Source organism: Pipra filicauda, unplaced genomic scaffold (assembly GCF_003945595.2).
Source record: "Pipra filicauda isolate LSUMZ 115617 unplaced genomic scaffold, ASM394559v2 scaffold95_size2449627_pilon, whole genome shotgun sequence".
Classification (NCBI taxonomy): Eukaryota; Metazoa; Chordata; class Aves; order Passeriformes; family Pipridae; genus Pipra; species Pipra filicauda.
The window spans coordinates 1,168,759-1,196,226 of record NW_024105153.1 but is presented as its reverse complement, the minus strand read 5'-3'; the positions used below and the strand labels follow the sequence as shown (position 1 = coordinate 1,196,226).

The 27,468-nt window shown below is 53.0% G+C and overlaps 1 protein-coding gene across 3 annotated transcripts; it reads left to right on the top strand.

Moving 5' to 3' along the window:
* The first annotated feature begins 2,378 nt into the window (after positions 1-2,378).
* Positions 2,379-11,769, top strand: TOB2 (transducer of ERBB2, 2). 3 transcript variants are annotated; one of them, XM_039391416.1, is made up of 3 exons: positions 2,379-3,230; positions 7,353-7,852; positions 7,955-11,769. In XM_039391416.1, exons 2-3 carry the CDS (start codon positions 7,439-7,441, stop codon positions 8,459-8,461), a joined length of 921 nt encoding a protein of 306 aa, XP_039247350.1. In that variant the 5' UTR covers positions 2,379-3,230; positions 7,353-7,438; the 3' UTR covers positions 8,462-11,769. The 3 variants fall into 3 exon arrangements, with proteins under 3 accessions (XP_039247350.1, XP_027578491.1, XP_027578490.1); XM_027722690.2 differs by adding an exon at positions 4,849-4,939 and having other exon boundaries at positions 2,381-3,230; positions 7,353-11,769; XM_027722689.2 differs by having other exon boundaries at positions 2,381-3,230; positions 7,353-11,769.
* The last annotated feature ends 15,699 nt before the right edge of the window (positions 11,770-27,468 follow it).

The following is a 27,468-nucleotide window of genomic DNA, read 5'->3' as shown; positions in this document are numbered from 1 at the left end:
TTCGTCAATGTGGCAGCTGAACTCCTGCGGTGCTGCTGCCTGCAAATCCTAATGAAGCTAAATGTATCTTCTTGCTGTTACTTTTCTAGGTAGGGTTATTTTTTTTTTCAATCAAAAGGATGTTGTGTAATAAGTAAAAAAAAAATCCCTTCATTTCAAATATTTACATTGAAGGAGAGAACATGGGACCTCTTGGCCTATTAGGTAATTGGCCTCTGTTGCCAGTACTAACAAGTGCGTTCTGAAATGTAGGTGTTCCCTGTTACGCACCCCTTCAGACCAGCTGCCAGCCACAGCTACCGCTGAGCTCAGCAAATAGCTCTGTAACACACTTCCAGTCCTTTGAATCACCTAGACCTTGCCTTGACAAAGCCCTTGAGCCCCAAGCATTACTTTTCTTTAAAAAAACCAAACCAAACTAAAAAAAAGGTAGGTGAAGGCCTGAAGTCTGCCTGTGAGCTTTCCCTGCAGGAGCTGTGTGGACAAAATCTCGCTTCTGAAACCTTGTCTGCACAGGAGCTGTTATTTTCTCATTATGGGCATCGGCTGGAGATGTTCGCCTTTTCCAACAGCAGGAAAGAATTTTTCATTTCCTTGAGGCTGTCATGTGAATTGAATGTACAGAGGATTCAGGGTACGGCAGTGTTAATTACGCCCGATTATAACCTGACTGCCCTTCCTTGACATTAAATAACCCAGCCAAACGGGCTCTGTCTGGCAGCTTGGCAATTCCTCCCCTCCCCGTGCGCATGTGACGCTCTAGCTTTGCTTTGACGTAATAGCCAAATGGCTGGGAATGCAGGAGCAGATACCATGACAGAATTCCTCTGCCTGCATGTGTACCAGGGCGACGCCATAATTAAAGGATCATGGTCAAGGCACAGGTATTTTAAAGAGTTCTAATGTGTGACACCCTCTTAGTAACACATTATTAAAACAGTAATAGAATTTTAGAAATGTAATTGCCTTTTTTTTTGCTTAATGATGCTAAAAATAGCTCAGTCATTTTGATTTCCTGGTCTCTGGCTGACAGCATGATTTTGTTTTCAGCAAAGCAAAGGAATAATAGAAAAAAAAAGATGTGTTCTTTTGTAACTAAGTTCCTTCTAAAGCAAGAGTGATGAAAAATAAGACTGTTCATAATAGCTCTCATAAATCTTCCCCTTCTCTTCTCCCTCCCCCTGCAGAAAAAAACAAAACCAAACCACGTAGAAGTTGTTGGTTTTTTTCCTTTAATCAGTGGGAAAATGAGCAAAGCTGACTGCTGTAATGCTGTAGCTGGGAAGGAGCTTTAACAGATTTCTTAATGCATGGCATTGGCTGGCCTCAAAAGAAGTACTCTTCTGTGGCAAAGGTAAAGGGTTCCTGAGTGAATGAGGACAAACCAAACCCAGAAGGATGCTGAGGCCCATTGTGGAAAGGGGACAAGAGAAATACTTTGCATTTTTGCACTTGGGAGATGGTTGCCAGGCCAGCAACCCCTGTTGCAACAGGGACCATAGTAATGCTTGGGTCACCAAGACTGGTTCTCCCTCCCTCTTTGCTTGTGTCAGCGCTGAGGAAGATGCCGGACACATGGCTCGGAGAGCTTGGAGAGGCTGTTCTTGGTGTCCCTTCCACTAGTTTGGAGTTTTACTCTGACCAAATGCTGCCTTGCGTGTGGACAGCCAGAGCCCTTTTCAAGTGGTGTGCGTGCAAGGTGGTATGACCTTGGACTGTAAAATACACGTTCTAGGGGTGCCCTTAGGCATTTTCTTCATTTTCCTGGAACTAGTAATGGGTCTGGTTTAAAATACAGCGTGCGGAGCTGTGTGTGGGAGCGAGTGCCTTCAGCCTGCCAGCGGGCGGATGCAGCTCAGCCTCTGGGGGTGCAGGTGCCCACCATTGGCCCCTGGCCCCAGGGCTGTCCGTCGCCACGGCCGTCCTCCCCTAGGGCACCACGTAACCCTGAGCCTGAGAACGCCCCGCAGTGCGGGACGGAGACAGCCGGCACAGCACAGGCCGCGGCCGCCCCGGCCACTACATCTCCCGGCGGCCCCCGCGCCGCGCCGGCACCGCCTCCCGCGCACACCCCCCAGGCTCACTGGCTGAGGCAGCGCTCCAATCCGGAGGCACCGCCGGGCCCAGCCAGCCAATGGGGAGGCTGTTGCTAACACGCCGCAGTTATTTTTAGCACGACCGGCGCTCGCGCATCTTGCGGGTCTCCCGTCTCCGCCGCGGCCGGGCCGGTCCTCCTCCGCTGGGGGCGGAGGCACACGGGCGTGCGGCGACAAAGTAGTCCGTGTGCCGGGGGGCGGGGAGCGCCGGGCCGGGGGGCGGGGCCGCGGAGGTGGCCGTGCTGCCCCTGCCCTTCCCGGGGTAACAGCACCGGCGCGCCGGGCTTGGCCTTGTCCCGTTGTCCCCGGCGGAGATGGGCCCGCAGCCCCCCGGGCTCCCCGTCGGTGTCGGGGTCCGGGGGTCCCGAGGGATTTGCAGCGACGGAGAGAGCCGAGGTTGCCCGTGGGCACCTCTTCCCGAGCTCTCCCGCTATAGCGGGGCTGGGGCTCCGCCACGGGGGGTTTTGCACGTGGGGCTGGGGGCTGTGCTGGGAATTGTCCCCGCGCAGGGAATTGTCCCCTGGGGAGCCCCGGGGCCGGCCCTGCTACTGAGCCGGGGCCTGACAGCGCCCGTAGTGCGCGGAGGCGGAGAAGACGCCGGACGGTCCCGTCCCTCCCCACTCCGTTCGATGGCCCAGCCGACCCCCCCCCACCCCCCCCCCCGCCTCGGGTTAAGCCGCTTGGGGAAATCCTCAGGTCAATCCCCGCTAAGCTGCCTTCCGCCCTCTCCCTTCCTTCTCCCGCGCTCGGAGCCGGGACACCCCCGGTGCCGGGGGCAGCACAGGCGAGCCCGGCACCCCCTCCCGTCCTGGGGCGCTGCGGGAGGTGGCGGGAGGGGGAAGTAGTCCCGGCCCGCCCCCCGCGGCCGCATCACACGGGGCGGGAGCGGATCCGTGCGCCGAGGGGTTGCTAAGGGTGAAAGTTTGCCGTGAGTTGGCTCACTCGGGGCCAGGGCGCGGGCGGCTGCGGGGACAGCGCACCGCCAGCACTACCGCAGCACCGGGCCCGCCCCGCGCCGCCGGGGACAAGGCAGGGAGGGGACGGACGGGACGGGGCAGAGCAGAGACCCGACGGCAGCGCCCACAGCCCCCGCGACAGCCGCCAGCAGTCGCCGGCCCTGGAGCCGAGGACGAAGTAAGTGGGGCCAGGGGTGCGTCCCTCTCCCACACCCCTTCTCGGACCGGGGCTCCCAGCGTCCCCTCTGAGGGCTCGGCCTGAGGGGGCTCATCGCCCCCTCTCCCCGCCCGGGGCAGGCGATTTGCCCGTCCATGGAGTCACCGCTGCGGCCCCCGGGGGTATTAATGGGGCTTCAAGGGAGGGGGGTGAGGATGAAAGTCATTGGGTAGGGGACGCTTGGAAGTGCCCCAGTTGACCATTTTGTTCCCTTCACCCCAGTTTGAGGTGGGGGGGATGCGGCTCAGCCCCAGCGGCCCCGAAAAGAGCAGGCTGGGCCCGGGGCAGCGGCAGCACCCTGGGCTGCCGGGGGATGTCGCCGGGGTGTCCTCCTTCCCGCACGGCGGATGCAGCTCCCGTGAGCTCCGGAGGAAAGAAGCCCGGAGACAACAAAGACGCTGCCGGGGCTGGGCTGGGCCGCCCCCCCCCTCCCCGCCACACATCCCCATCCCCCTGGACACCCCGATCCACGGTGCCCCGTCGGCTGTGCGCGGCCAGGAGCTTGCCCTTGGGGACATGTCCCCTTCCATCCGAACGCTCTGTTGGGGACCGTGTTTGCGACCCCGCGTGCCCCACCGGGGGGACGGGGACAGGCAGCGGGGAGGGGAGAGGGAGGGGAACGAAGGACATGGGGCTTGTGGCCTCTCAGGCTCCGTTCCACAGCCGTGAAGGGGGGTCGCAGCTGCGGGGTGGGGACGCGCCCGCCCGTCCCTGCCGAGAGGGAGGGAGGGGAAGGGAAGGGGAGAAGGGGGCGGTTGCCCGGCGGTCCCGGGCCGCGGGGCGTGTTCCCGGCCGTGGGCAGCGCCGGGAAGGGCGGGCGGGACCCAGTGCGCATGTGCTCTGGAAAATTTTGTGCCCTGCCCCGCCGAGGGACGCGCCGGGCCGGGCGCGGGGCGCGCCGGGAGCCGCAGTCCGGGAGAAGTAGGTCGCGGGGCGGGGAGGGGCGGCGAGGAACTACAGCTCCCGGCGAGCCGGGGCCGGCCGGGGCACCGGGGATGGCCGCGATACCGGGGACGGAGGGGGCGGCCGGGCTGGTCCCCGCGGCGCGACTCATCTGGCGGGGGGGTGGGGGGGGGGGGCGTGCTTGGAAGGGGGCCCTCATTCCAGACGGGCGTGTCCGGCCGCAGGGCCCCCGGGACAGTCTGCTCAAGTCCTGAGGTGGCGGCCAGCCCGTTCCCGGGACCGGAGCTCCCTCGGGAGCTCGGAGGGATACCCGCAAGGTCACCCGCCGTGCTGGCATAGCCACAAGGAGAGGGCGTCGGTCCCATGCTCGCTCTCCCCTGATGCAAGTGGTGGTTTGGCTGCTCTCCTTCAGCACACAGATAAACCGAGGGGTCTGAAGGGGGTCCTGCGTTCCCTCCGCAGAGCAGAGGAACAGCTCTTTGTTCCCTGCCGGCACCTCGATGTTCTACCCGTGTACAGTGAGCCTTTAGTTTGGAAATGCTGGCCTTTATGGAAGACTGCTCGGAATACCTCTGACAATTGTTTTTTAGTAGTTTTTTATCTCTGAGCCATGCTGCTTCAGCTGGTTTTTGTTGTTGTTTTAATTTTATTTTATTATTATTTTATCACATTTCAGTGCAGTAGAAAGAGATTGAGGGAATCCTGCTGGAGCACATCTTACTCTGTCAACAACCTGAAGAGCCACTGACTTTTTGTGCCTTCAGCAGGTATCAGTCGTATGCCACTACCTTGGCAGCTTTTGGTGTTATTAGGCTAATTAAGTTATTCTTTTCATAATAATCAAGGTACAGAGTATTCCCCTTTTAAGAAGGGGGAGTACTTCATAAAGAAAAGGAAAAAGGAGGTAACGATTTATAATTGTACCTCCTCGCTGCTTTCTGCAGAAACTTGCTGAAGATCTGGGCTCACCAGTGTATATTAAAACATTCATGTTGCAAATAGGGTGGTAACAAATTTTGGCTATTGCTGCTTTCCTAATCTGTAATTTCTGATTTCTTAATATATCTTGGATCTGGATTAGAATTTATCATGAGATTAAAAGATTTACAAACTGGCTGTTCTCTCCCCGCTTAATTTTCTGAGATCTCAAGCTGTACTTTCTTTTGAATGTCTCAAAGCTAAAGACATGAGAGGGCTCCATGTAATTCCCCCTTGAGATAGTATGGGCTGCATAAGCTCTCGTTAGGGTTTAGGTGTGCTCTTTCAGAAGGTTGCTTTACTGTTTTTTGTAGAAAAGGCTCCTCCTCTGTGCTGAGGCTCTTGCCTTCTGAAAATGGCTTCTGCTCACTGTTTTCCAAAAAACTCTGTTTGTTTGTTTCTTTGGTGTTCATCTCTTTTTACTCAATCAGGTCTTAGTGACCTACCACAATTTGTTACATTACAGTAATTCCTTAAAGCAGGTTTTAAAGGTGAGACTTGTTTCCCACTCCCTCATTTGTGTTTTTTCTTGTTGCTGAGTCAAACCCAGAGGGGATTCCTTCCAGAACTGTTCTTCTTATTGGTGGACTTGAAGTGTGGGATCTGTTTCTGGTTACCATCATCCTAAAGCCAAGCCTCTGTGAACTCAGACAGTAAAGAAAAAGTATAGAATTCACACCCTTTGTTTTGCAATAAAGCCTCAAAATACTTGAGGGTTTCTTTAAAATTTATTTAACCCTTCTGTCCGTTAAACTAGACCAAGCAAACAAGTCTGGTCAGGCTTTTTTTTCCTTTCTTCTGACCTAGGCCAGGGTGGATACCTGGCTGTGCTGCTGTGATTCCCAGTTTTTCAGGGGAATGCTGACAACGTAAGTTTGTACTCCATCCCCACCCCCAAATAATTAGCACATGTTGTAAACATTGGCTTTAGTGCTGCGTGAGAGCATCCCTGAAGCCCATTTTAGGAAGACAGTTGAACACGGTGCGTCTGTTTGAGCAAGGTGAGGGTAGCTGAAGACAGAGTGGCCTCTGACTAAGCTGCCAATTAAAAACTGGATATTCTTCCCTTTAGAGAGGTGTGGAGGCTACTGGAAGTGTGCTTCCTCTTAAAATATCTGTGGGATTCATCTTCTTTGGATGAGTGACAGAGCGTAATGCTGACCTGCCTTGTTGGTTTTTTTTATACTCAGATGAACATTGTTTGCAAATCTGTGTATAGTGGGAGAGTTGAGTGTTGTGGTTTTGCGTTGTGCTCTTCTGGGTTCTCTCCTTTTCAGAGACTTCCTCACGAGGGAGGGAGAGAGGGAGGATTACTTCAATCTTTGGCAAGCAATTTCAGTTTTTATTAAATAGGTACCTGATCCTGGCAGAGCTGCTCATCTTCCCGCTGTGCAGGGATAAGCGATGTGAACTGTATTAGACAGGCTGTTGGCACGTGTGTATTTTGTGACCCCACACACATTCCCCGTCCCACTCTCCCCCCCAGCTGAATTAAACTGAGATTTTAGGTTTGTAGCTAGGCAGTCTTATCTGGGTACACTTAATAAGATACCTGCCTGCTGGTCAAAGAGATAGTAAACACAGGCCGGCAGCTGGTGCCTCAGCACCCTCCCTTGCTCCTTCTTGTCCCTTCTGTGCTTGTGCCAGCAGGACGTGGCACCTGGCACAACCACCCGGCCTCCCGGAGGAGAGGCTGGCCCTGCCGTCCTGAGCACAAGCAAGTCTCTGCACAGGCTGCTGAGTGAGTCACGAGGCTGTTCAGGTGCTGTGCTTGTGTTCTGGAGAGGCTGGTGCAGGTGAGCCATGCTGGAAGCAGCTGAGTGCCAGGGCACGGAGAGGTGCGTTAGATGTGCTGAAATAGCTCTGCCAGAGCAGACAGTTGCCTGCTGGGTTTCAGCAGCAGTGCTTGGCAGTGAGATGAGTGCAATGTATGTACCTGTGTGCGCGTAGTAGCTATGCCCTTATTTCTTCTGAAAGAGGAGCAGGGAGACTCCTCCCTACAAGCATCCCTCTGTTTTGAGGACCAGCAGATTTGTGGTGACTCTCCTAGAGAGCTTTACTTCATGTTAGTATTTGTGCAAAATGCTCATTCTGCTTTTGTTTATGGAAAAGGTTCACAGTTTGTTCACAGTTGTTTATCTCAACAGGTGGAGAGCTGTTGTGTTCTCTAGTCTTCATCCAGTCTTTTCTCTCTTTCCTTAGGTCTATTTGGAGCCAAATCTTGTCTATGTTCCTGTCACTTTGTCACTTTTAATACACTGCCCTGACTTGCTTGCTGCGAAGAGAGTATGCATCTAGAGATCAAAGTTGCTCTTAACTTCATCATCTCATACCTGTACAACAAGCTTCCTCGGAGGCGGGCAGACCTGTTTGGTGAGGAGCTAGAACGCCTGCTGAAGAAGAAATATGAGGGCCACTGGTACCCAGAGAAGCCTCTGAAGGGATCTGGCTATCGCTGTGTTCATATAGGGGAGACGGTGGATCCGGTGGTGGAGCTGGCGGCCAAGCGGAGCGGGCTGGCTGTGGAGGATGTGCGTGCCAACGTGCCAGAAGAGCTGAGTGTCTGGATTGATCCTTTTGAGGTTTCCTACCAGATTGGCGAGAAGGGCACTGTTAAGGTCCTCTACCTGGATGACAGTGAGGGCTGCAGCACCGCAGAGCTGGACAAAGAAATCAAGAGCAGCTTCAACCCCGATGCCCAGGTATTTGTTCCCATCGGCAGCCAGGACAACTCGCTGTCAAACTCTCCATCCCCCTCCTTTGGCCAGTCACCCAGCCCTACCTTTATCCCTCGCTCTGCACAGCCCATCACTTTCACCACTGCCACCTTTGCTGCCACCAAGTTTGGCTCTACCAAGATGAAGAAAGGTGGAGGAGCCGGAGGAGGGGGCGGCGGAGCAGGGGCTGTGCAGCAGCCAAGAATGGTCAGGTCTCCCACTACCAACCTGCTGAAGCACAAGGGCCTCTCCCTGTCTATGCACTCTCTGAACTTCATCGGGAGCGCTGGGAGCCAAGCCTCGCAGTCACAGCTTTCCCCCAATGCCAAGGAGTTCGTTTACAGCGGCGGGTCACCGGGAGCCAGCAGCCTCTTCTTCGATGGTGTTGCCAGTGAGAGCCAGGCCAGCAGCATCGCGCCAGCATCGCAGTTCAACACCAGCACAGGTGGTACCTTTGATATGGCTCAGGTCTTCGGTGGCAGCACCAATAGCCTCTTTTTGGAGAAGTCTCCCTTTGTGGAAGGACTCAGCTACAACCTGAATGCCATGCAGTATCCCAGCCAGTCGTTCCAGCCTGTCGTCCTGGCCAACTGAACACAAAGGAAGGAGAGTATTTTGGGGCAGGGAGGGAGGGGGGAAACAAGAACAAAGCAAACAAAAAAGAGGGAGAGAAAAGAAAAATAGAAATATACAGAAAATATTAAAATCTTATAAATATAGGTTCTTGGGAAAAGAGAGAGCTCAGTGTTGTTGCGCTGTGCTGGCAACGCTCCTGAAGCACTGAATTGTTTTTTAACTCAGTCCCTATGCTTTTTTCCTACTCACTTTTTTACTCCTTAAAATGAGTCTTGGGATTTTTTTGGTTTGTGTTCCCCCTTCCCCTACCCCAGCCCAGGATCTGGTGCAACTGTAGGCCACAGTGCTTCTGATTCCCTGCACCACCCCCTGCCCCGCGCTGGACACAGGGTCCTTCCACCTGGGTGTGGGGATGTCATCTTCATACCATGGTGCTGGAAGGAGGGATAGGGAGAGGATGAGTCAGTGTTGGTGGAGATGCGCACTCTTGTTGCGTGCCAGCCAGAACGGGTGGGTGAGCTTGCTTCTTCTGTTACGGCTCTGCATGTAGACGGAGAGCATCTACTCGCTGTGCCCACGGGCGCAGACCATTGTGCTGTTGTGGCTCCAGCCCGAGCTGGCATCAGCTGTTCTGTCTGTGTGCTGAAAAGCACTAACTCTTCTCCTTGACCATCTCCCAGCACATCGCAGGCAGAGCAGAATATTACTGTGAAATGGCTTCTCCCTGCTCCCTTCGTCATCTGCGCTTCCAGCTGCAGCTACAAGGGTACAGTGCTTTGAGCTGAGTGGCTCTGCTTATTGTCCCCTTCTGCACCCTGAGCAAGGGGGCTTTTCTGTGCTCTCTCAGGGCTGCCTGGTCAGTCTGGGTGACAACCCTGTGGTGTGGAAACACCACCCACCTGTCCCTGTGGCTTGGGGGAGGTGGCACTGAACCAGCTAGATCCCACTTGGATCCTGCCCCCACTTCCCAGATGTTCTCCCCAGCAGCAGGGGCCAGCATCCACCTGGAGTGGCCTCTGAGGTCAGAGTTCTCATTCTCTGCTGTGAATTCATCTTCTTGGCTCTGAGAGGGAATTCCTTCGTTTTTGGTTAGTGAGGCAGCACAACTTCTGAGGAAGAGAAAGGGTGATGTTGTTGAAGCTGCTGTCTTGAGTGGTAGCATACTTTCAGCTAGACAGGCACTAGACTAAATCCCTTCACCTGCCCTTCTAGAGGAGCATGAGGAGGTGGCTGATCTGGTGAGAAAAGGAAGCACTTAGCATTAATTTCTCATTCCAGCTAGATCACATAAGCCGCAGGCTTAGAGCAGAGCTGGGACAGGCGCTCCGAAGAGCAGCCATCCCAGCATGTGAATGTACGGTGCCTCCTCACAGCAGGGCTGGGATCTGGGAATGCCCCTGCAGCTTTCCCCAGGATGATGTGCTGCAGTCAGGCAGTAGTGGCTTTTCAGATTGGTCACTTCTGTGTCAAGGACTCCAAAAGCCACCTTCACAGGAAGCCAAAGGAGGGCTGCTTCATGCCCAGGAAGGGTGGAGGCTCTAGATGGGAAGGGAGGTCTCCTTGGAGCCTGTTGTGTGAGTGTGGAAGTGTGCAGAGGAGAGAGATGGAGATGATGAAACTCCAGTCTTTGAAGTTCTCAGTTTAAAAGAAAAATAAGCTTTTTGCTGCCTCCCAGACTTGGGGTTTGGTTTTCTTTTAATGATGTTTTGGAGCACATTCTGAAACCCACTCCTCTTGCACTTGTGGAACCAATGTGCTCTTTCATGAAATCCCTGTTTCAGGTGAGATGAGCTTGACCTCATACTTTTCCTGCTCCCTTCCCTTGAGCTGAGATGGAGGCACTCCAGCCTTTTTGTAGTTGTGTTGACAATGAGCCTTTGCAGAATGTAACGGGCTGTCCCAGGGAGGCTGCCACTGCCCGGAGCTCTTCAAGGAGAGTTTCCAGCGCACCCTTCCCTTCAATGGGTGATGGGGCGCACCGTCCTGACCTTGTGCCCAGCATGGATTCCCAAACAAGCTGCTTGCCATTGAGCTGTGGCCAACACAGCAGGTGGGCAAGGAGAGCAAAGACCAACCAGCTTCCCCAGAGGCAGTGCCCGCAGCCTCAACCCTGCAGGTTTCCAGACTAGGACAAGTTGCTGAGGAATGGCCCAGCTGTTGGGTTTCCTTTTTCTTTTTTGAACCCTTCACTTACAGATGTTACCACTGCCACCCAGTCCTTCTCCCTGGCACGGTACTGCTGGGTGCACCCCGCTCGCTGCACTGGACTCTGAGGGGTGCTCAGCCCCTGATGGCAGGACCTGGTCCAGTTGCCCCCCACTGTCCCCACATCTGGCAAAGCCTCCTGGGAACCACTGCCATGGGACAGCACAAGGAGGGAGAAGAGAGGTGGGGACCCCCCCGGCCACCTGCTTATGTGTGTGAAGCTTTGATGCCGCTTTGCCCTGCCACACGTATAATACCTGCTTTAAAAATAGTGGTGTGAGTGGAAGGAGGAAAAGAGGAGGGACCAACCTCTTTGTATCTTAAAAGGAAAAAAGCGTGCTTCAGAAATGTTCCTCCAGCATCAGGCAGCAATGGAAACTAACGGCCTTTTCAGGTCTTTTCTAGTCTTGGATGTAGGCGTTAAGCTTCAATTTTATTTTTTAAAAACCTGCACTAATTTACCTGGTTTCTTAGGGAGAGAAGAGAGAAGATTTTTTTTTTTAACTTTTATTTTTTATGGGTTTGTGTTCTTTTTGTTGATGTCCGTTTGTATTGAATAATTTGCTACATTTGTAAAATGTAAGAGGTATATATAATATATGTATATTTCTAACGTAAAAAAACTGTAATTTTTTTCTTTTCAAGATTTTTTCTTAAAAAGAGGAGAGAAAAAAATATTTTTTCAGGAAAAAAACTTTAAAAAAAAAAAGAAGTGGTGAAGAGTCCTTTCTCCCCACTCAGCTTCCCTCCTTTTCCTCCCACCCCTCTCCAAGGAGTGAATCGTCAGTTGCCTTGTGGGAGAGGAGTGAAAGAGGACAGAAGTCTGTATGTCTCCAAGTGGAGGGTTTCTGTGTGTGCTCTGCTTGGGTTTCTTTTGGAGAAGGGGGCTACTGAGAGGGGGAGCCAGGGGGTTGCTGTTTTTTTTTTTTTCTTTAGCGAAGGAGGAATACAATCAGAGTTTTGTATTCAGAATGTTGTGCAATATTTTGGAACGGGACATTGGTGTGTCTAGAGATTTAGTTAAAAACAAACAAAAAAACCCACAAAAAGGTTGATCAAATCTGTACAGTTTCTATTGTTCCAGATTTTTTTAAGTTTGTATTAAAAGCATGATATAATAACTGGTTGTTGTGTGGTGTGTGCTCAGTGGGAAGAGAACACCTGTGCTGTGTCTGGTTTTGGGTGAGGAGGGATGCGGCAGCCTTTGGATGAACTGGTGCTTGGTGTTGGCCTGTGCAGGCAAGGTCGCTGGTTTGGGGTGTGCTCAGCAGAGGTTTTGTAGCGTTAGGAACAGCTCAGTGATGCCCAGGCTTGAGCAACATGGCCAGGGCAGCTGTCTCAGTGACCTCTCCCACAGCCAAGAATAGCAGCATATAGGAAAAAGTGGTGATGTGCCTGGCCATCCCTGGTCCTGCCATGATTCAGCTCCCTGGGGCGGGGCGGGGGGAGCTGGCTCTTCTCCCGGGGGAGTAGAGGAGGGAGTGGGATGCATTTGGTGCATGGTGCTTCAGAGGCCTTCAGTCCATCAGCAGAGTTCCTAAAATACCCTGATTCTGTGGCATCTCACCAGGGCCATCACCTGTGGGGCCAGGCTGGGAGCCCTCTGGAGTCACTGCACAGGGTAGATGAAGCTCCCCTAGGCACTGCTTCCTGCAGAGAGGGGTGCTGGTTTTGATTCCTTTCCCCTCTGTGCAAACCAATTCGAGTTTACTCTGGGACATCTGGGGTACTTGCTAAGCTAAGTAAATATCAAGGTGCACATTCAGGCTCTGTCCTCCCTGCTGTGGATGTTCATCCAAGGTGACTTCCCATAGCGGGGGGGGGCTTAAGGCTGGATGTGAGAACATGCAGCAATGATGAAGATCTGATTTTCTCCTTCTAACCTCTCACTGCTCAGCTTTAATAAGAATTTATATTGGAGGGAGCAGCTCCTTTTTAGCAAAAGATGAGATGGCCCCTCTGCTGAGGAAGGTGCTGAAATACCTGTCATGCCCCTCGTGGGCCAATGGCTGTGTGACCCAGCTTCCCCAGCTCCACCACACTCCTGCTGCCTCATGCTTGAGGGGTGGCTTGCAGTTTCTCACACTGCCTCCTTAAAAAGCTGTTGAAAGGAGCTGCTCTGAATGTCCTTGAGGAAATCAAACATGGAGCTAGAGCTGACTCCCACTAGCGTCCTTACCCATTCCCCCTCAGCCCTTCTAGCCTAAATTTCTTCCTGGAAGAGCTTGCTGTGTCCTTGGCTTTGTGAGCCCCGGGAGCTGGGCTGCTGCTTGTGCCTGCTGTGCACCATGTGACTGTCACACTCCACTAAGCAACAAAACTATTTTTTCCCCTTTGTGTCTCAAACCCCTTGTAATCATTTATCTAAAGCACACACAAACGCTTACCCTTAGACATGTTTTTGGAAATGGAAAATTGAGGGCGACTATGTGCCTTCCTGATCCTTGCCCTGCATTTGCTTGGCTGTGACGCAGGGAGGCATGGAGCCTTTCCCTTTTTGGGCACAGGTAGGGCCTGGAGTTAGTTTACAGCTGATAGCTGCACAGCCTAGGCAGGGATTAGGGAAGAGGTTTAGTATAGCCTTGTTCCTCCCGAGGTATTTGCCACTGTGCTGTGCTGGGGAGCCTGAAGGGCGGGGGGAGCTGAAACCCCTGCCTGGAAGCTGTGTGCAGGGACAGGCTCTGCCTTCCATCAGCCTTCAGAGAGGAGAAAGAGGTGCTGAAGCTCCACATTGGGCCAGTGCAGGGTAGTGCCTGGGTGTGGGAGTGTTTGCCGGGTGTTTGGACAGTGAATTGAGTCAATCCTCCAGTAGCATGCTCCTGGGGCACGGCAACAAGATGGGACTTGCCTCCCGAAACCTCCAAAGCGAGGGGCGTGGGGGTGTTGTTTAGACACTCGTCACAGGGGACTCCGTTATTAAGAGGGAAACTTGCAACTTGAGTCATCGAGCAGGCGGGCTCCTACCTGAAAGGAGGAGACAGCTTGGGTAGAAAATGCCATGCTTGAGCCTTGGGCTTCTCAGTCTGTGACAGCAGTAGTTTCTGACTTGAATCAGGCTGTTCAAGGAGACGGAAGGGGCTTGGTCGCAGAGGAAACCCTTATGCAAGCATGAAAGGCCATTCCCTGGACTGTATTTAAATTACAGGCCTAGCAAAACAGCTCAAGTTTGGCTCAACAGGAGAGCATCTCCCGCTACCCCAGAGCCTCCCGGAGACTTGGGATTATTGGGATTGAATAACACGTGGCACAGGCACCGCCAACAGCAGGTGCCTCCCTGTGTCCCAGAACTTGCTGACATGCCAGGATCAAGAGGTGGAAAAATACCACTGGTGGGGGGGCCAGGACCTGCTGAGTCTTTGGCATCCCTGAGGAGTTTTCCTGCCAATGCCACCTGCTCCCTGCTCACATGGCTGCAGCCCCGGCACTGCCCATGGCCCCAGCAGGTGTGAGGGCAAGGCTGACACCATGGTCACAGAGGGACAGATAGGTTTTTCCACCCCACATGTTCCTCTGCCAGAGCACAAGGCACCAGCCCAGCAGCAGGCTGTCGCCAAGGTTAGCCGCCTCCAAAATCTTACGCTTTTTCCTTTGGTTTCTGTGGAGAGGCTCCAATTCAAACACAGCCGGGGACATGTTCACCCCAGCCCTTGCAGAGCTGTTCTTCCGCTGTCCCCCCACTGCTGCCTGCGTCGTCACCTCCAGAAACCTGATCTTTTTAGAAAGCTGCTGAAGAATGAAGCTTTCACCCGGCCCCAAGACACACCAGTGAAAGATAAGCCCCAGCCGGCACATGGTGCTTTTGAGTTGTACCGGTCAGTGAAGGGCACATTTTGTGTGTGGCCATCACCAGTGTCAAAAGTGACTCCAGTGTGGTACATGCGTGTGCTGGGAAGGAATGTGATCTTTTTTTCCCCAAGAAGCACTCAGAGGCACAGGAGTGAAGTAGGAAAAGAGGATCTCTGCAAAGAAGATTCAGGGTTAAATTTTGCCTCTTTGCCTTGAGGAGTGGCAAGGAATGGCACAGGTGGAGGAGTGGGGGGAACACGCTCCCTCTGCACTGAATGCTGAGGAAGACAAGTGTGGTCCCCATGTTATTCTGCAGTTGCTGAGACCTAGCGGAGGGGAGGGTTGTGCTTATTTTTTTTGGCCTTGCACTGCCAGCACAGCTAGATTGCTGAAGGAAGCAGATCCTCAGGAGGGAGTGTGTCCCTCCCACTTGTCAGGGTGTTTCCACCAAGGACAAAGTTTTCCTTCGAGTGAATGAGCCAGAAACTGCTTGCAGAAGGTGCAGCTGGGGCTTTCATCAGAAAAAAATAAACCCGAAATGACCCACAAAGGTGATGCATAGGGAGGGCAATGGGCAATGTTGCTGCAGCAGGAAATGCTTCTTTCACGGGCCTCGGTTGCACAGCTCAGCGAATTTGTGCAAAGGCCGAGTCCAGCTTCCCTCAACAACAGGCATTCTTGCATTTCCTGATCTTCCTGTGGTCGGGTTCAGTGTCAACACGTGCTGCTGCAGGCTCCCACAGAGGCATGAGCGACGTCACAGCAGGCCTCGGGCGCCTTTCCAAAACCTACCGAGGTCATCCTCTGTCTCTGTCTGTGTGATGCCCAGCTGCAGCCAGAGGATACACTGGACGTCACGCAAAGTGGCAGCACTCACACAATCCACTGGGCCTGTGAGGGGCACACAGAAAAAACAGGGAGAACTGAAGAGATGTCATCTGCCCAGGGAGCACTGGGGTTTGCATCCTTGAAGGGAACGGACAGGCAGAGCAGTAGAGAACACGGGGGAAAAGACCAGCTAAGGTGTCTGGAAAACCATAAACATGAGCCAAGGAAGGACTGAGGAGCAGAGAGAAGGAGGACAGCATTCTAGGGACATCAGAGGTGTTTACACACAGGTGCAAATGTCATGAGGAGGCGAGGCTGGAACTCCCTTCTTCCTATCCCCACCTGATGAAATGGTGCATGTTCCTAGTGACCCAACGTGGGCAGCAGCTGTGTAGGCCTCCTTCCCAGCCAGCACAGCCCAGCCGAGCCTGCCTGTCCCCACCTGGCTCCCTGCTTGCCACACTCTCATGCACAAGCCTTCTCCAATTCTCCCTCTGGGCTGGTCCTGACATGGTGGTTCCCTTCTGGGGACATGGCCAGATCTCAGAGGGGGCCCAAGAGTCACAGTGCCTGTCATTGCCTCCAGCACATGGAGACACCGAGGCCTGGGGAGGCCATGGCTTCACCACACTCATGGTGCGTGAGCACCAGGGCCGGCACCCATCGGTCACTTCTGCTGCCTCACGCTGATCCTGCCACCACTGGGAGCTGCTCTGAATGGGAAAGGAGATGATGCAAAGGGATGGGATGGAGACATGCTGGGGAAGGACAGCTTATCCCTCTCAGCCACACCATTGCCAGCCGTCCACTGAGGAAGGGCAAGGGCTTGACAAACCCAGACGAAACAAGCCCAGGAAGAGCACATGGGCTGTGATGCTTCGAGGCAGAGCCGAAGGTGCCCAGCATTGCTGGGGAGAGCAGTGTAAGCTGTCAGTGTTGAACAAGGCCTTGAATGCTGTAACCTACAGCCTAAGTGCTAACACATCAGCATGGGGAACCACAAATTGCTGATTTTTATAAACATAAACAAAGAAACTTTCTTATGTTCCAGATTATAAGTCACAGCACAGATCAAGTGTATAAAATCATGCAAGAGAGACCTCACTTGGTTATTCAAATGAGAAGTTTGGCCATTGAGTCTGCCCAATCAATACAAAGCCAGATAAGAAAGATTACTTTATTCTGATAAAACTTAATTTTTAATCTTGGAGTTATTGTCTTCTCCAAAGGCACAGTGCTCTTTGAAAACTATTATTTTCCTTCATAGAGATACTTGTTATGGGAATATTTTGACCAGTCACTAAACATAAGTTGAAACCTTTCCAAAGTCAATGGTTACAGAGGTGAGAGTGGGGACTACAACAACTCCATAGCAAGCAGAGAATAATACAGCATCTAACCAGCAGGCACTCCATCAGTCATATTGCACCAGTATGTATTGCAGGAGAAAGCCACTGACCACATCTCTTTGTGAACACGCAGACAACATCACTGCTGAGAAGATTTTTCTGCTTTATATTTTTAAGAAAAAAACTCCAGGTTTCCCACCACCTTAAAATGGTATGAAAGGACCCAAATCCATCCAAACTTGGCCCCAGTGTTTTATATCATGAGATACCTGAGGCTGCTGAATCCTTAACTCCTCTGAGTGCATGGAGTAACTGCTAAGAGCTGCTCTGGGGACCTGTGGGTCTTCCAGCAACACCTGGATTGATCTCTACATGTGATGGAGCTTTCCTGGAAGGTGGGATGAACTGGTTGAATGAGGTTGTCTGAGGACCACAACATTAATCTGTAAAGCATCACTACACTAGGAAGTGGAGGTCTGTGTTAGTAATTGTGTGCTGACCCTTCCCTGGCCTGCCCAGTAGAGCTTCATAGTCCAGAACTGGTTGGAGCTGGACATCTTCCTTTAACATACCTGGAGTGTGCTGCAAAGTTGCACAAGTGTCTTCTCCAAAGCTGCTCTGCCCTCATAGGGTTGCGAGAGCTGGTAGGAGGGGCCCATTACCATGAGGAAGCCACAAAAGCCAGACCACTGGAGAAGGCCAGTGTCACCTCAGTGGTGTGGCAAAGCTTCCCACAAATGGCTGCAGGTGCCTTTTGGCTTCCACAGCCCAGGAGGTAAAAGGGTGGGGGGAAGGGGTGTCACTGTGTTTGCCTGTTTGACAAAAACCCACTGATTTTATCTAGTGAGTCTTGCTGACCTTGACAGAATTGGGTGAGGTTGTGAACAAAAAAAATCCCGAACCCTTCCCAAGTGTTTTTCTGTGATACAACTCTGTTGAGGAAGGTACAATTAGCAAGAGGACCTCCATTTATTTCACTGTCTTTAATGTTGTCCCCTCTCCCTGCAAGGTCTGCATACAGAAAAGGGTGTCCACCGCAAGCTGTGGATCCTGTGCCCGTTTCCTCTGCTCTTGTGCCTGGTGAGGCAGTTGGTCACCCTCTTCACCTGGAAATACTAGTGGAGGAAATGGTAATTGCTGCTCCTGGAGTGAGCCACATTTCCTCCTTGAGGTAATTGTCACTTGGCAGGATCTTACTCATCTTGTGGTGGCAAGGGTTGGCTTTCCAGGCTCTTCCACCAGCAAAGCAGGCTGCACTGCTGTGGCTCTCCACCTCGCAGACACTTAAAAGCCTCTAACCCAGGGGCACAGCTGTCTTCACTCCTGCCTGGAGCCTGCCCTGCCAAAGCCATCGCTCCTGCTGGGTGAATGCTGGCCTCTTCAAGGCCAAGCAAAGCAGGTTTGACCTTGGGGAGTTAAACACTCAAAGTGGCCCACAAATGAGTTTGTCTGCTCTGCCTTGTGGATGCTGTTCACCAAGCAGACTAGAAAGGAAGGTGAACGGATGCACCTGCACCTCTGTAATGTTTGCTGTTACGTGCATCTGCTGCCAGAGGCTATAAGAAGACCCCAAGAGTATGGAAGGGTTTCCCAGATATCTGGTTATGATACCAGCTAATGCCACCATTGGTACTGCATTCCCCACGATGAGAGCTCAACCACCTGGGGAATTTGGGAAGCATCCTTCTCCAGGGACCCATCCTTCTTCTCTCCCTCATCTATCTTCCTTGCTCCAGTGGATTATTTTCCCTAATGCTGTGGCCTAATCCTGGGAGCAAACAGCAGCCAGCAGTAGGGCGCAAGGGAGAGTTCTGCCACCAGTGAGCAGTGATATCTCTCCCTGTAGTACCTTTGCCTCGTGCTGGACCCATTCATCCCTGTGCCATTCATCTGTGATCATCTGATTCCCTTTTTTCCTCCTCCACAGCTCTGCCTGGTCTTCTCCACTTCCCACACATGCCTTGCCTGGCTGGCAGTGACTGCCCTCCATGCAGTGAAACAGCACTTACAAAAATGTCGGCATGGGCACGTGGCTGCGGGAGCTCGTCACTGCACGGTAGCGCGGGGGGCTTCAAGCTCAGTGGGAGCGCTGGCTGCACACTGCTGGGCCCATCTCGGAGCAGTTGGCTTGGCTGGCAGAGGTGTCCCTGCTCTATTAGTGCTGCTGCAATAGCCCAATTAGTAGCTCAGGTGTTGCCACAGTCTTTGGCTCCAGCCCAGGAGCTAATGACGGAGCAGGTGGCAGATGCGAGGATGGCAGAAGCATGGCTCGAGATGAGGGGAGTGTGTTCAGAACAGCTTGTTGAGACCAGTCTTTGCAGACCAGCTGGCGTGATGGGTATTGCAAGGTGTGTTCTTAATTTGCAAAAGACTCAAAAAAACCCCTTCAACCTTTGAAGGATGCTGCAGCTGCATTTGGCTCTGCCACCCCTCCCAGGATGTCCAAAATTATCTTGGGATTACAGCAGTGACCACAGCCAGTGACCTCCTCACAGGAGGAAAACTCATTAAACCCCAGAGGCATTTAATCAGAAGCAATGTGGCAATGGGGCACTGACATGCCATGAATGTTGATGCAATATGATGATGGGGGAATAAATGTCATTGCCTGATGAAAGTAGCTCTGTCTTACCAAATTCCTGCACTGTGTGTCTACCATAAATAGCCTGAGGCACTTGGGAACTAATGATCCCAAAGCAAAGCTATGGAGTGAATATAGGAGGGAGGAGAAGAGAGGCTGAAGAGTGGTGGTGGGAACTCCCTAGAAGTGTACAGGCAGTGCAGCGAAGAACGTGCAACTTGACACACAGCAAGAGCTTGAGGAGCCTTCTCCAAGCAGGTTGAAGAACTGGTTAAAAGAGGCTTAGAGCTATGACCAAAGAAGCTGTTGATGCAGTTTGACTCCTGCTGTGCTTACAGAAGCAGGAGTTTGTACTTTCTTTGTAGGCAAACAGGATTATGTCAAACTACCTAATGCCATCATTCAGTTAGCTTACTAATGGAAACGCTGAGTACAGGCTAATTGCTGGAGCCAAAAAGGGAGGCAGGTTTTTTTGATCACCATTCTGTGTTATCTACAAGTACAAACTGCTCCTGCGGTGCTCTGTATAAAGCAGGAGTATAGGTGCAGCTCTGCTTGCTTACACTCATGGAGGAGTCAGCGTGCGTGGGCCCTCTGAATCTTTTCCATCCCAAGCTCCTGTCCTTGCCATCCTCAGGGCCTGTTTCTGCTTCTGCTGCACTCAGTATCAGAGTTGACTTCCATGGGAGCTTACAGCCCTTGGGTGTCAGTCCCTCAGTGGACTGCAAAGAAAAGGAGTCAGGAGGTCTGCCCTTGGTTTTGTATCCGTTATATTGATGCTTTTCCCCTCCAATGGCTCCAAAAGCACCTTCAAGACCACCCATTGCTGCTGAAATACAGCCCCATCTTCAAAAGAGCTGTGTGACAGTGGGTGTCAGGGCAGCCATTTTGTACTAATAACAGTAATTTTGTATTATTACCATGTTGTGGTAGGGAAGACAGAAATGACTAATTAAAATGTTGTGGAGATAGTCAAGTCATGAGAGCATTACTCAAGTGCAATTTAGCTGGGAAGCTGCAATTCACAGCTCTGCTATTACAAAAATACCACAGGACCTAATTCAGCAGACATTGTCACCAAGGGTATCAGGTTAGCATCCCACCTGAAAGCAGCTCCAGGCTACCCACCATCCAGAACTATCCACTGCTGGCTCCCAAGTGGTTCGTGCCAGTTCCAGCAACCATATTTTTTTTCTGGCCTAATATCAGGCCGGCCCAAGGTGTTTCAGCTTGCAAACAGGCTCATAGCTCCGTGTGGCCTTGCTCCAGATCACAGTAGCACTATCATCAGTGGGAAGGAGAATCCCAAAGCCCTACTGTTCCTCATGTAGATACTTCTTCATGCCTTACATAATTTTGCAACTGTTGCTATCTCTGCTGAGCTGTCTCCACATTCTCTAAGGAAGAAAATGATGAAGAAACTACTTCATAGTGAAGGGAAAGACCTGAGAGAACAACTTGGTTCTTGTTAGCTGGGGGTCAAAGCGGACTTTACATAGCCCCTAAGTGTGCCCCATCACTGCAGTGAAGGCCCCAAGGCGTGCAGGGGCCTGTGGCATTTGGACTTCAGGCACAGAGGGAAGACAGGCAATTAAACATCAGCCTCTACAGCCTGATGTAGACTGGCTAGTGCCTGAAGCACGTGTTGTAGCAGCCACAATCCCTCCCCTGCTGTGTCAGTCCTTGCTTTTACAGCTGTAGCAACAAGTAGTGGAAGTCTAGTGTAGTGGAGCTGCGTGGGAGGAGGGTTCAGCTGAGAGGTGTAAGCTGCAGATGGGCTTGGAGCCCACGGTCTGGGGTAGAAATGGAGTTTGGGGCTGTACTACAGCTTGTAGGAGTTGGAGGGCTCTTTTATTGACAGCTCCAGCACCACTTTGGCTAATGGAAACCAGTGGCTACTAAATGAAGGGGGAGAGAAATGAGGCCGTGAGGAGAGAAGGAAAACAAGAAAGAGGACAAAGAAAAAGAAATCCGAAGATGAAAGTCTAGCCAAGCAAAGGAGATGGAGGGAGGGGAAATCAAGGAGTAACACCAAGGGAGAGATGGAAGAGAGACAGTAATCTCCCAATAGGCCAGGAAAGGGAGACAGGAAGGAGCTGGGCGTGGAGAGGACAATGGGTCCCATACATGGCACAAATCTCTCCTGCTGTTGCTGTCTTGGGAAAGATGAACCTGTCTTTTTCTGGAAATGCTTAGTGGGCTATTAGCACAAATACCTTCTCTGATACATTCTGTGACACTGTGAAGCTAAATGATGTATTTTACAGGAGAGAAAAAGTGATCTTCGTGGGCTCAAGGGGGCATCTCACCCCTGTGAAAAGACCCTCCCTGAGAAGTTATTGTGGGGCCAGGCATGTGCAAGAGGCAGCAAAAGTAGCCAGGCTCTAGGGAAGGGCTGTTTTGGGTCTGAGCGGGCTGGTCTAAAGGAAGAGAAAACTGTGGACGTATTCTGGCAGCTGAGTCCCCTGCAACCCATGAAAGCAGCTCTGTGCTTTTGCTGCCTGACTGGGAGATTGCAGGCACTGCCTCTGCTCCGGGCCAGAAAAAATTACTTTTGCAAGGAAACACAGACGAGATCTTCCATCTAGCTGGCCTGCATGTGGTCCCATGCAAAACTGTGCTCTGCTCTCTCACCTCCTCATGCTGACTGCCAGTGCAGACGTCATGCTCACCAGTGAGATCTCCTTTTCCATACACTAGAAATGCCCGGTCTTGCCTCAACTTGGCCAGCGGCAGCTTCTCAAACCTCTTGCCAAGGTTGGCTGTTGTTACCACCTCTCCTCAGTGGGACAGGATGGCGAGGCTCAGCCTAAGCACATAGTGTGCCCAAGACCTCGGTGCCAGCAGGAGGCAGGGGGAGAACAAGCTTCCCCAAGCCTGGACTCATTCATAGGCCAGCAGCTTTGCAGCGGGTCTGGCTGAACGATGCGGAACCAGGAAGGACGTACACTGGGACTTACTCATTGCTCTGGGATGTCAGTCCTAATGGAAAACAGCAGGGAGTAGTTAGAATATGCCAGAAATATTTACTAGCTAAGGCATCCATTTTGCCAACAGTTGTTAGAAGTCCATAGCTGCCTAAAATTTCAGGATTGGACTCTGGCTCCTGCTCCAGCACCAGGAGAACCCAAGCACAATCCCAGCACCATCCTGGTGGCTCCAGGTCATGCCTCCTGTAAAGTGGGTGACTGCATGGCTGCCAAACCAGCCCCAGGCCTGCCCAGCCCCCAGGCAACAACAGTCACATCCTCTGAAGCACTTTTGGTTAGTGGACATGGAAATAGCCTGTTGTGGTTTGGGACTGGGATGAGCTGCATTGTTCTCCCCACTGACAGGGGGCTGCCGTGAAATGCCAAGCTTTCCCTTTGCTCTGGGAGAAGCTAACTGGGTCTCAGCCTTTCTTTCGGCAGCTGGCCCTCCTGGTGTTAATTCTGGGGTCCGGCTGCGCGTTCCCTCTCAGCCCGCGCAGCGCAGGCACGTGGCTGGCGCTTAGGAGACACACTTTAAATAACCGCACCACAGTGACTCATGCCTTACCCAAGGCAGTCTGGCTGCTGGCATATAAAGCATGAAAGCCGGTGATCCTTGGAAGAAGAGAGGATCCTACAGTGAACAGACATATGGTTCAGTTCCTGGCCAGAAGGTGGGAGGGGTGGAAGTGTTCCTAGATGAGATAGGCTGGGAGGCTGAGGCTCGCAGGTACAGAGCAGTGGCCTCCCCACCACTGTCCAACTCTGTCCTCCTGACCTGCTGCCACATGCACAGCCCCTGTCTCTGGAATTTCCCTGAGTCAGCAGTTTTCAGAGCTGAGGAGGCTGAGGGAGGTAGGGAAAAAGCATGTGGGAGCAGTGCCTGAGCCCAGCGTGGCTGACATGAGGGGACGTGGAGTGCTCTTTTGCCCTTTGCAATGTTTGTCCTGTAGCACTGAGGTGGCAGAAAAGGGCAGGCAGTTCTGGTGGTTCCAGTGGACCTTCACCTTTTCCTCCAGCACTTGAACCATCCTCCATTTCTCTAGCCACCACCAGTCCCAGCACTGCTCTTCTCACCCTGTCTCCCTCTCAAAACTCTCCCCGTCCACTCGGTCTCCTCCTCACACCACTTCCTCTCAGCACTGTCCTTCCTGCATTGCCTGTCCCTCTCCTCCTCCCCAGACCTGTCCTCCCACACCTCCTGCTCTCCCCTTCCCAGCTCCCCTCCCTGGGGAGCTGCTCTGCAATCCATGTTTTTTGCTTCCCTGTGCCACCTCTGCACTGCTCCCTCCTCCTTCACTGCTGGTGGCCACATCTTCCCCTCTGGCAAAGTCACCCCTTGGGACCTACTATGGTATTTCCCACAGCCCTCCCCACAGCCCCCAACCCCTTCCCACAGCCATTTGCCCCAGAAGCACCACAGCGGCCCAGAAGCCCGGGCCAGCTTTCTGCCATAGTGAGGCTAGCCTTCACCTTTGGGTTGCATTCCGCTCTCCCTCACCTCCTTCCCAGCCCATGGCTGTGGCTGGGTTGCCCTTGACAGCCACACGAGCTGCCTTCCTCAACCCACAGGTTTTTTTCAGGACCTGGACACCCTGGAGCTGCTCATCGGCTTTGACAGGGTAGCGTAAATGTCATGTCCCTGCCTGTTCCCAGCCTGATGCCTGTTCCCGGCCTGGAGCGATGCCTGCGTGTCTCCCATTATATAAGGAGTAATGTGTATGGGAGCTGGGAGGCCTTGGGCTTGCTTAAACACCATGAATGACAGCTGCAAAAATGAGAAGGGGACTATTTTTAAATCTTCCCCCTCCCTCCTTCTCCAGCTCTTCCCCACAGCCCCAGTCAGGCTGTGCAGATGTCCAGCCCATGGGGGCAACTGTTACTGCTGGGCTCGGCTAAACCAGTCCGGAGCAATGCTTTGTACTGCCACAGAGGGACACCTCGGCAGCACCTCGGCACAGGGCTGGTGGTACCTGGAGGACATGTTCTCTTCCAGATCTCCTTGCCCATCAACAGTCCCCTGACATCCTCTCCTTCACCTCTCACAGCCCTGTGTGCCGGCAGGACCCGCAGTGACCCTTTCTTTCCCCAGGCCTCACTCTGTAACTTTAGAAAGGTCATTCCCTCTTCCTTGAACCACAGGGTTATCACAATTCCTTGGAGCAGAGCAGAAGGGATCTTGAGAGGGGAAAAAAACTACCTTCTCCTGAAGAAACATGATACTCCAGCACCACCCTATCCCTCAGAGCGAGGGCAAGAGACAGGTGGTCCAGAGCAGGGGACCACATAACGTCCCATCTCCCACTGAATGCTGCTGGCACAAGGACTGGCAGGGAAGAGGCAAGGTGTGTAAGGAGCTGGCTAAGGAAGGGGCTCTGTCAGTCACAGGGAGAGTTGTCAAAACCAGCAGTGTTATGCCTCAGAATGCTGTAAAAAAGACATCCCTCAAGCTGAAGCATTGGAAGAAGTCAGGCAGTGGGTGGACACTGTCCATGTTCTGCCAGTTTGGCTCTGAATAAAGACTCTCAGTTCAAGGATATTCCCAACAAAGAATTGTCTGGAGGGACCAACAAGTACAAGGTACTGCTTCACCTGGCATTGCAGATGCTGCTCTAGACATCCCTCCTCTGGAAGGATGGAACTGACCTGTAGCAGGTACAGAGCAGGCTTGTGAGCAGCCATTCTGAGTGTGCAGCTTGTTTGATCTAAAACAGGAGAGTTTGAGGGTGAACAGGATCCATGCATCATAAATATATGCTAGGGCAAAAGTCTAATTTGTTCTCCTAGCTCATCTGGATCACAGATACATTTAGAAAAATTAGAAGTTTCTAGCCAGCCATGGTATAAACTTCTGCGACAGCCTGTCAGGCTGGAAGGTGGGCAGAAGAAGCCTAATTTGGTAAGAGACTCAGCAAGCTGGTAGTCACTGCATGGCAGGAGATGAGGGAGCCTAGAGTGAGCCACACACACGTCTGAAATGAAGCTTGAAATCCTGTCCTCCAGCTGGTCCCCAGAGGGATTGGTACAGAGCTGAAACCTCAGTGTCCTGCATCCTCCGTAGGTTACATGTTATTAATGTCGTGCTTCAGGGTCCTCCCAGATCTTTGAAGAGGCAAGAAAGAGGTCACCTCTTTTCCTTCTGCGTTTTTCAAAATTAATTTGCTTCGTGTCTGTAACCTTTCCAGCCAAGGTTGGAGTGAGGCAGGGAAGGAGGAACAGGGCCACTCCTGCTGCTCTTAGTCATGCTTTGGGTGTGCTGGTTTGCCTTGCTCACAGGCTCAGGACAACGCCAGCTCTAGGGCCAGGGAAGCTTTTCCCTCAGGCTTAGTGTGCTGGGGCAATACCTGGGGAGCTTGAGCTGTTGTTCACTGTGGCAGCCAGTGCCCTTCTGGGACCTTGGTGATATTTTCCTATTGCAGGAGCTCGGGGGACACTAGAGACATTTTGCTCTCTCCCACTCACTCCTGCTACTGTTGGTATCATTAGGCTTCTGTGGACCTTCACCACAGGAAGCCAGAGGGTGCCTTTAGGCCGAGGCGGTCAGGACGTTCCCTGGATAGTCCCTAAATGTCCTGACGCGGGCAGATCAGAAGGACAGGAGTCAAAAATCTCTGTTTCAGCGTGGCACGGAGCCCGCATTGCCACGACGTGACCCTCAGCCTTGTGATCAGCTGTTCTTGCCTGCCCCTTGTCCCCCTCAGTGCTGGGTCAGCCGGGCACAGCCGTCCTGGCGCGGGATCCTCGGTGAGGGCTGCGGGGGGGGGGGGGGGGGGTGTCAGCTAGGGGGGTGCGGAGAGCTGTCAGAGCCCAGCAGGTGCCGCAGCAGGAGGCTGAGGCTGCTCCTTACCTGCTCGCCCCAACAGAGGGTGGCCGGGCCCGGCGGCCCCGGTCCCCCCAGCGGCCCAGGACCCCCCCCCCCGCGGGCCCTGTGGCGGGCGCGGCCCGAGCGGGACGGTGCGCGCGGCCGCAGCGCCATCTCGCGGCACGCGCGGGGCGGCGCGGTCCGGCCGCCATTTGGGGCTGCGGAGCCGGGCGGGGCGGGGACGGGGGCGGTGGGCGGGCGGTGCTCCCTGCCTTGCCGAGGGCTGCCCGTCCCCCCAGACCGTGTCACACCACGAGATGCGTCCTGCGGTAGGGGCAGGACAGCTAGCCTTGCCTTCAGGATAAAGGCTTGGAAACGGCCCCTTTTTCTGGGCTGCGAGCTGCGTGCCAAACAGGAGCAGGACACCGCAGCACCCATCGCTCGATGGATTGCGGCAATAAGTGAATCTGGTAGAACGTGAGGAAGCTACTTCTCCTCAAATTATGTATTTTACATTTTACGCTATATAAAGCCCTAGGAGTAAATAAGCAGCCAGCAGGATGAAATGAATGCATTGGCTGACAACAAAGGCTGAGGCAGCTGCTCCTTGGGAGCCACCCGCACCCTTCCCAAGCACAAACAGGTCAAGCAGTGCTGGGGCACGGGGTGCACCCACAGCACAAAGCCTGGGGTGGAGCAGTGCAAGTGCGTGGCCCTGTTGCCGTCACACTGCCACCACGGAACAGGCATAGGGATCTGGTTCAAAGCCTTGCCTGCTCCAGGGTTCGACCAGGGGTGGGGCGCTGAGCCTGCTCTTGCAAGCTGGAAGCATATTTCGGGAATAAAATGTTTCAAGAGCCACTTTTGATCATAAACCTGTGATCAAGCACAGAGGGATAAGGTACATGAACTCCGTTCTTACAACCTCTGGAATACTGCCAGCAACTTTCCACTCTACGCCCAGCTACCTCAGTACCTTGGTACCTAGCTACCTTTGCACCTAGCTACCAAGCCAGCCTCTTCTGACTCCTCTCCTTTCCTGAGGAGAGGAAGGCTGGTCCCATATTGCCCTTTTGCAATTATTTCCCAGGGACACCCCACCCACCCAACCAAAAGCCTATCATACCTATACCGTCAGCTTCTGGCTTTACTCCCTGTTAGTTTGCTCCCAACTTCCTCAGAAGCCTAAGACACATGTTTTCTCAACGGCCATGTCCAGTCAACAACCACAACCAAAAGCAAGCAAAAATCCAGAAGAGTGTGGTGGATGCAGCTCTTGCACATTTCTCAATCAAGACATTCCAGTTGCTACTACAGAATACTACAGACCCAACCAGAGACAGAACCTTTCCACACTCTTGTGGATCCGGTGTAGCCAGGAGGAGCAAAGTGAGTACATTTGAAGTCCTAAGATCAGCAGATCTCCCCCAACACACAACAGGAAGAAGGCTGAATAAGAGGTTGCCATTTTCCCCATTGCCATCTTTCAGATCACTAATAGCTGC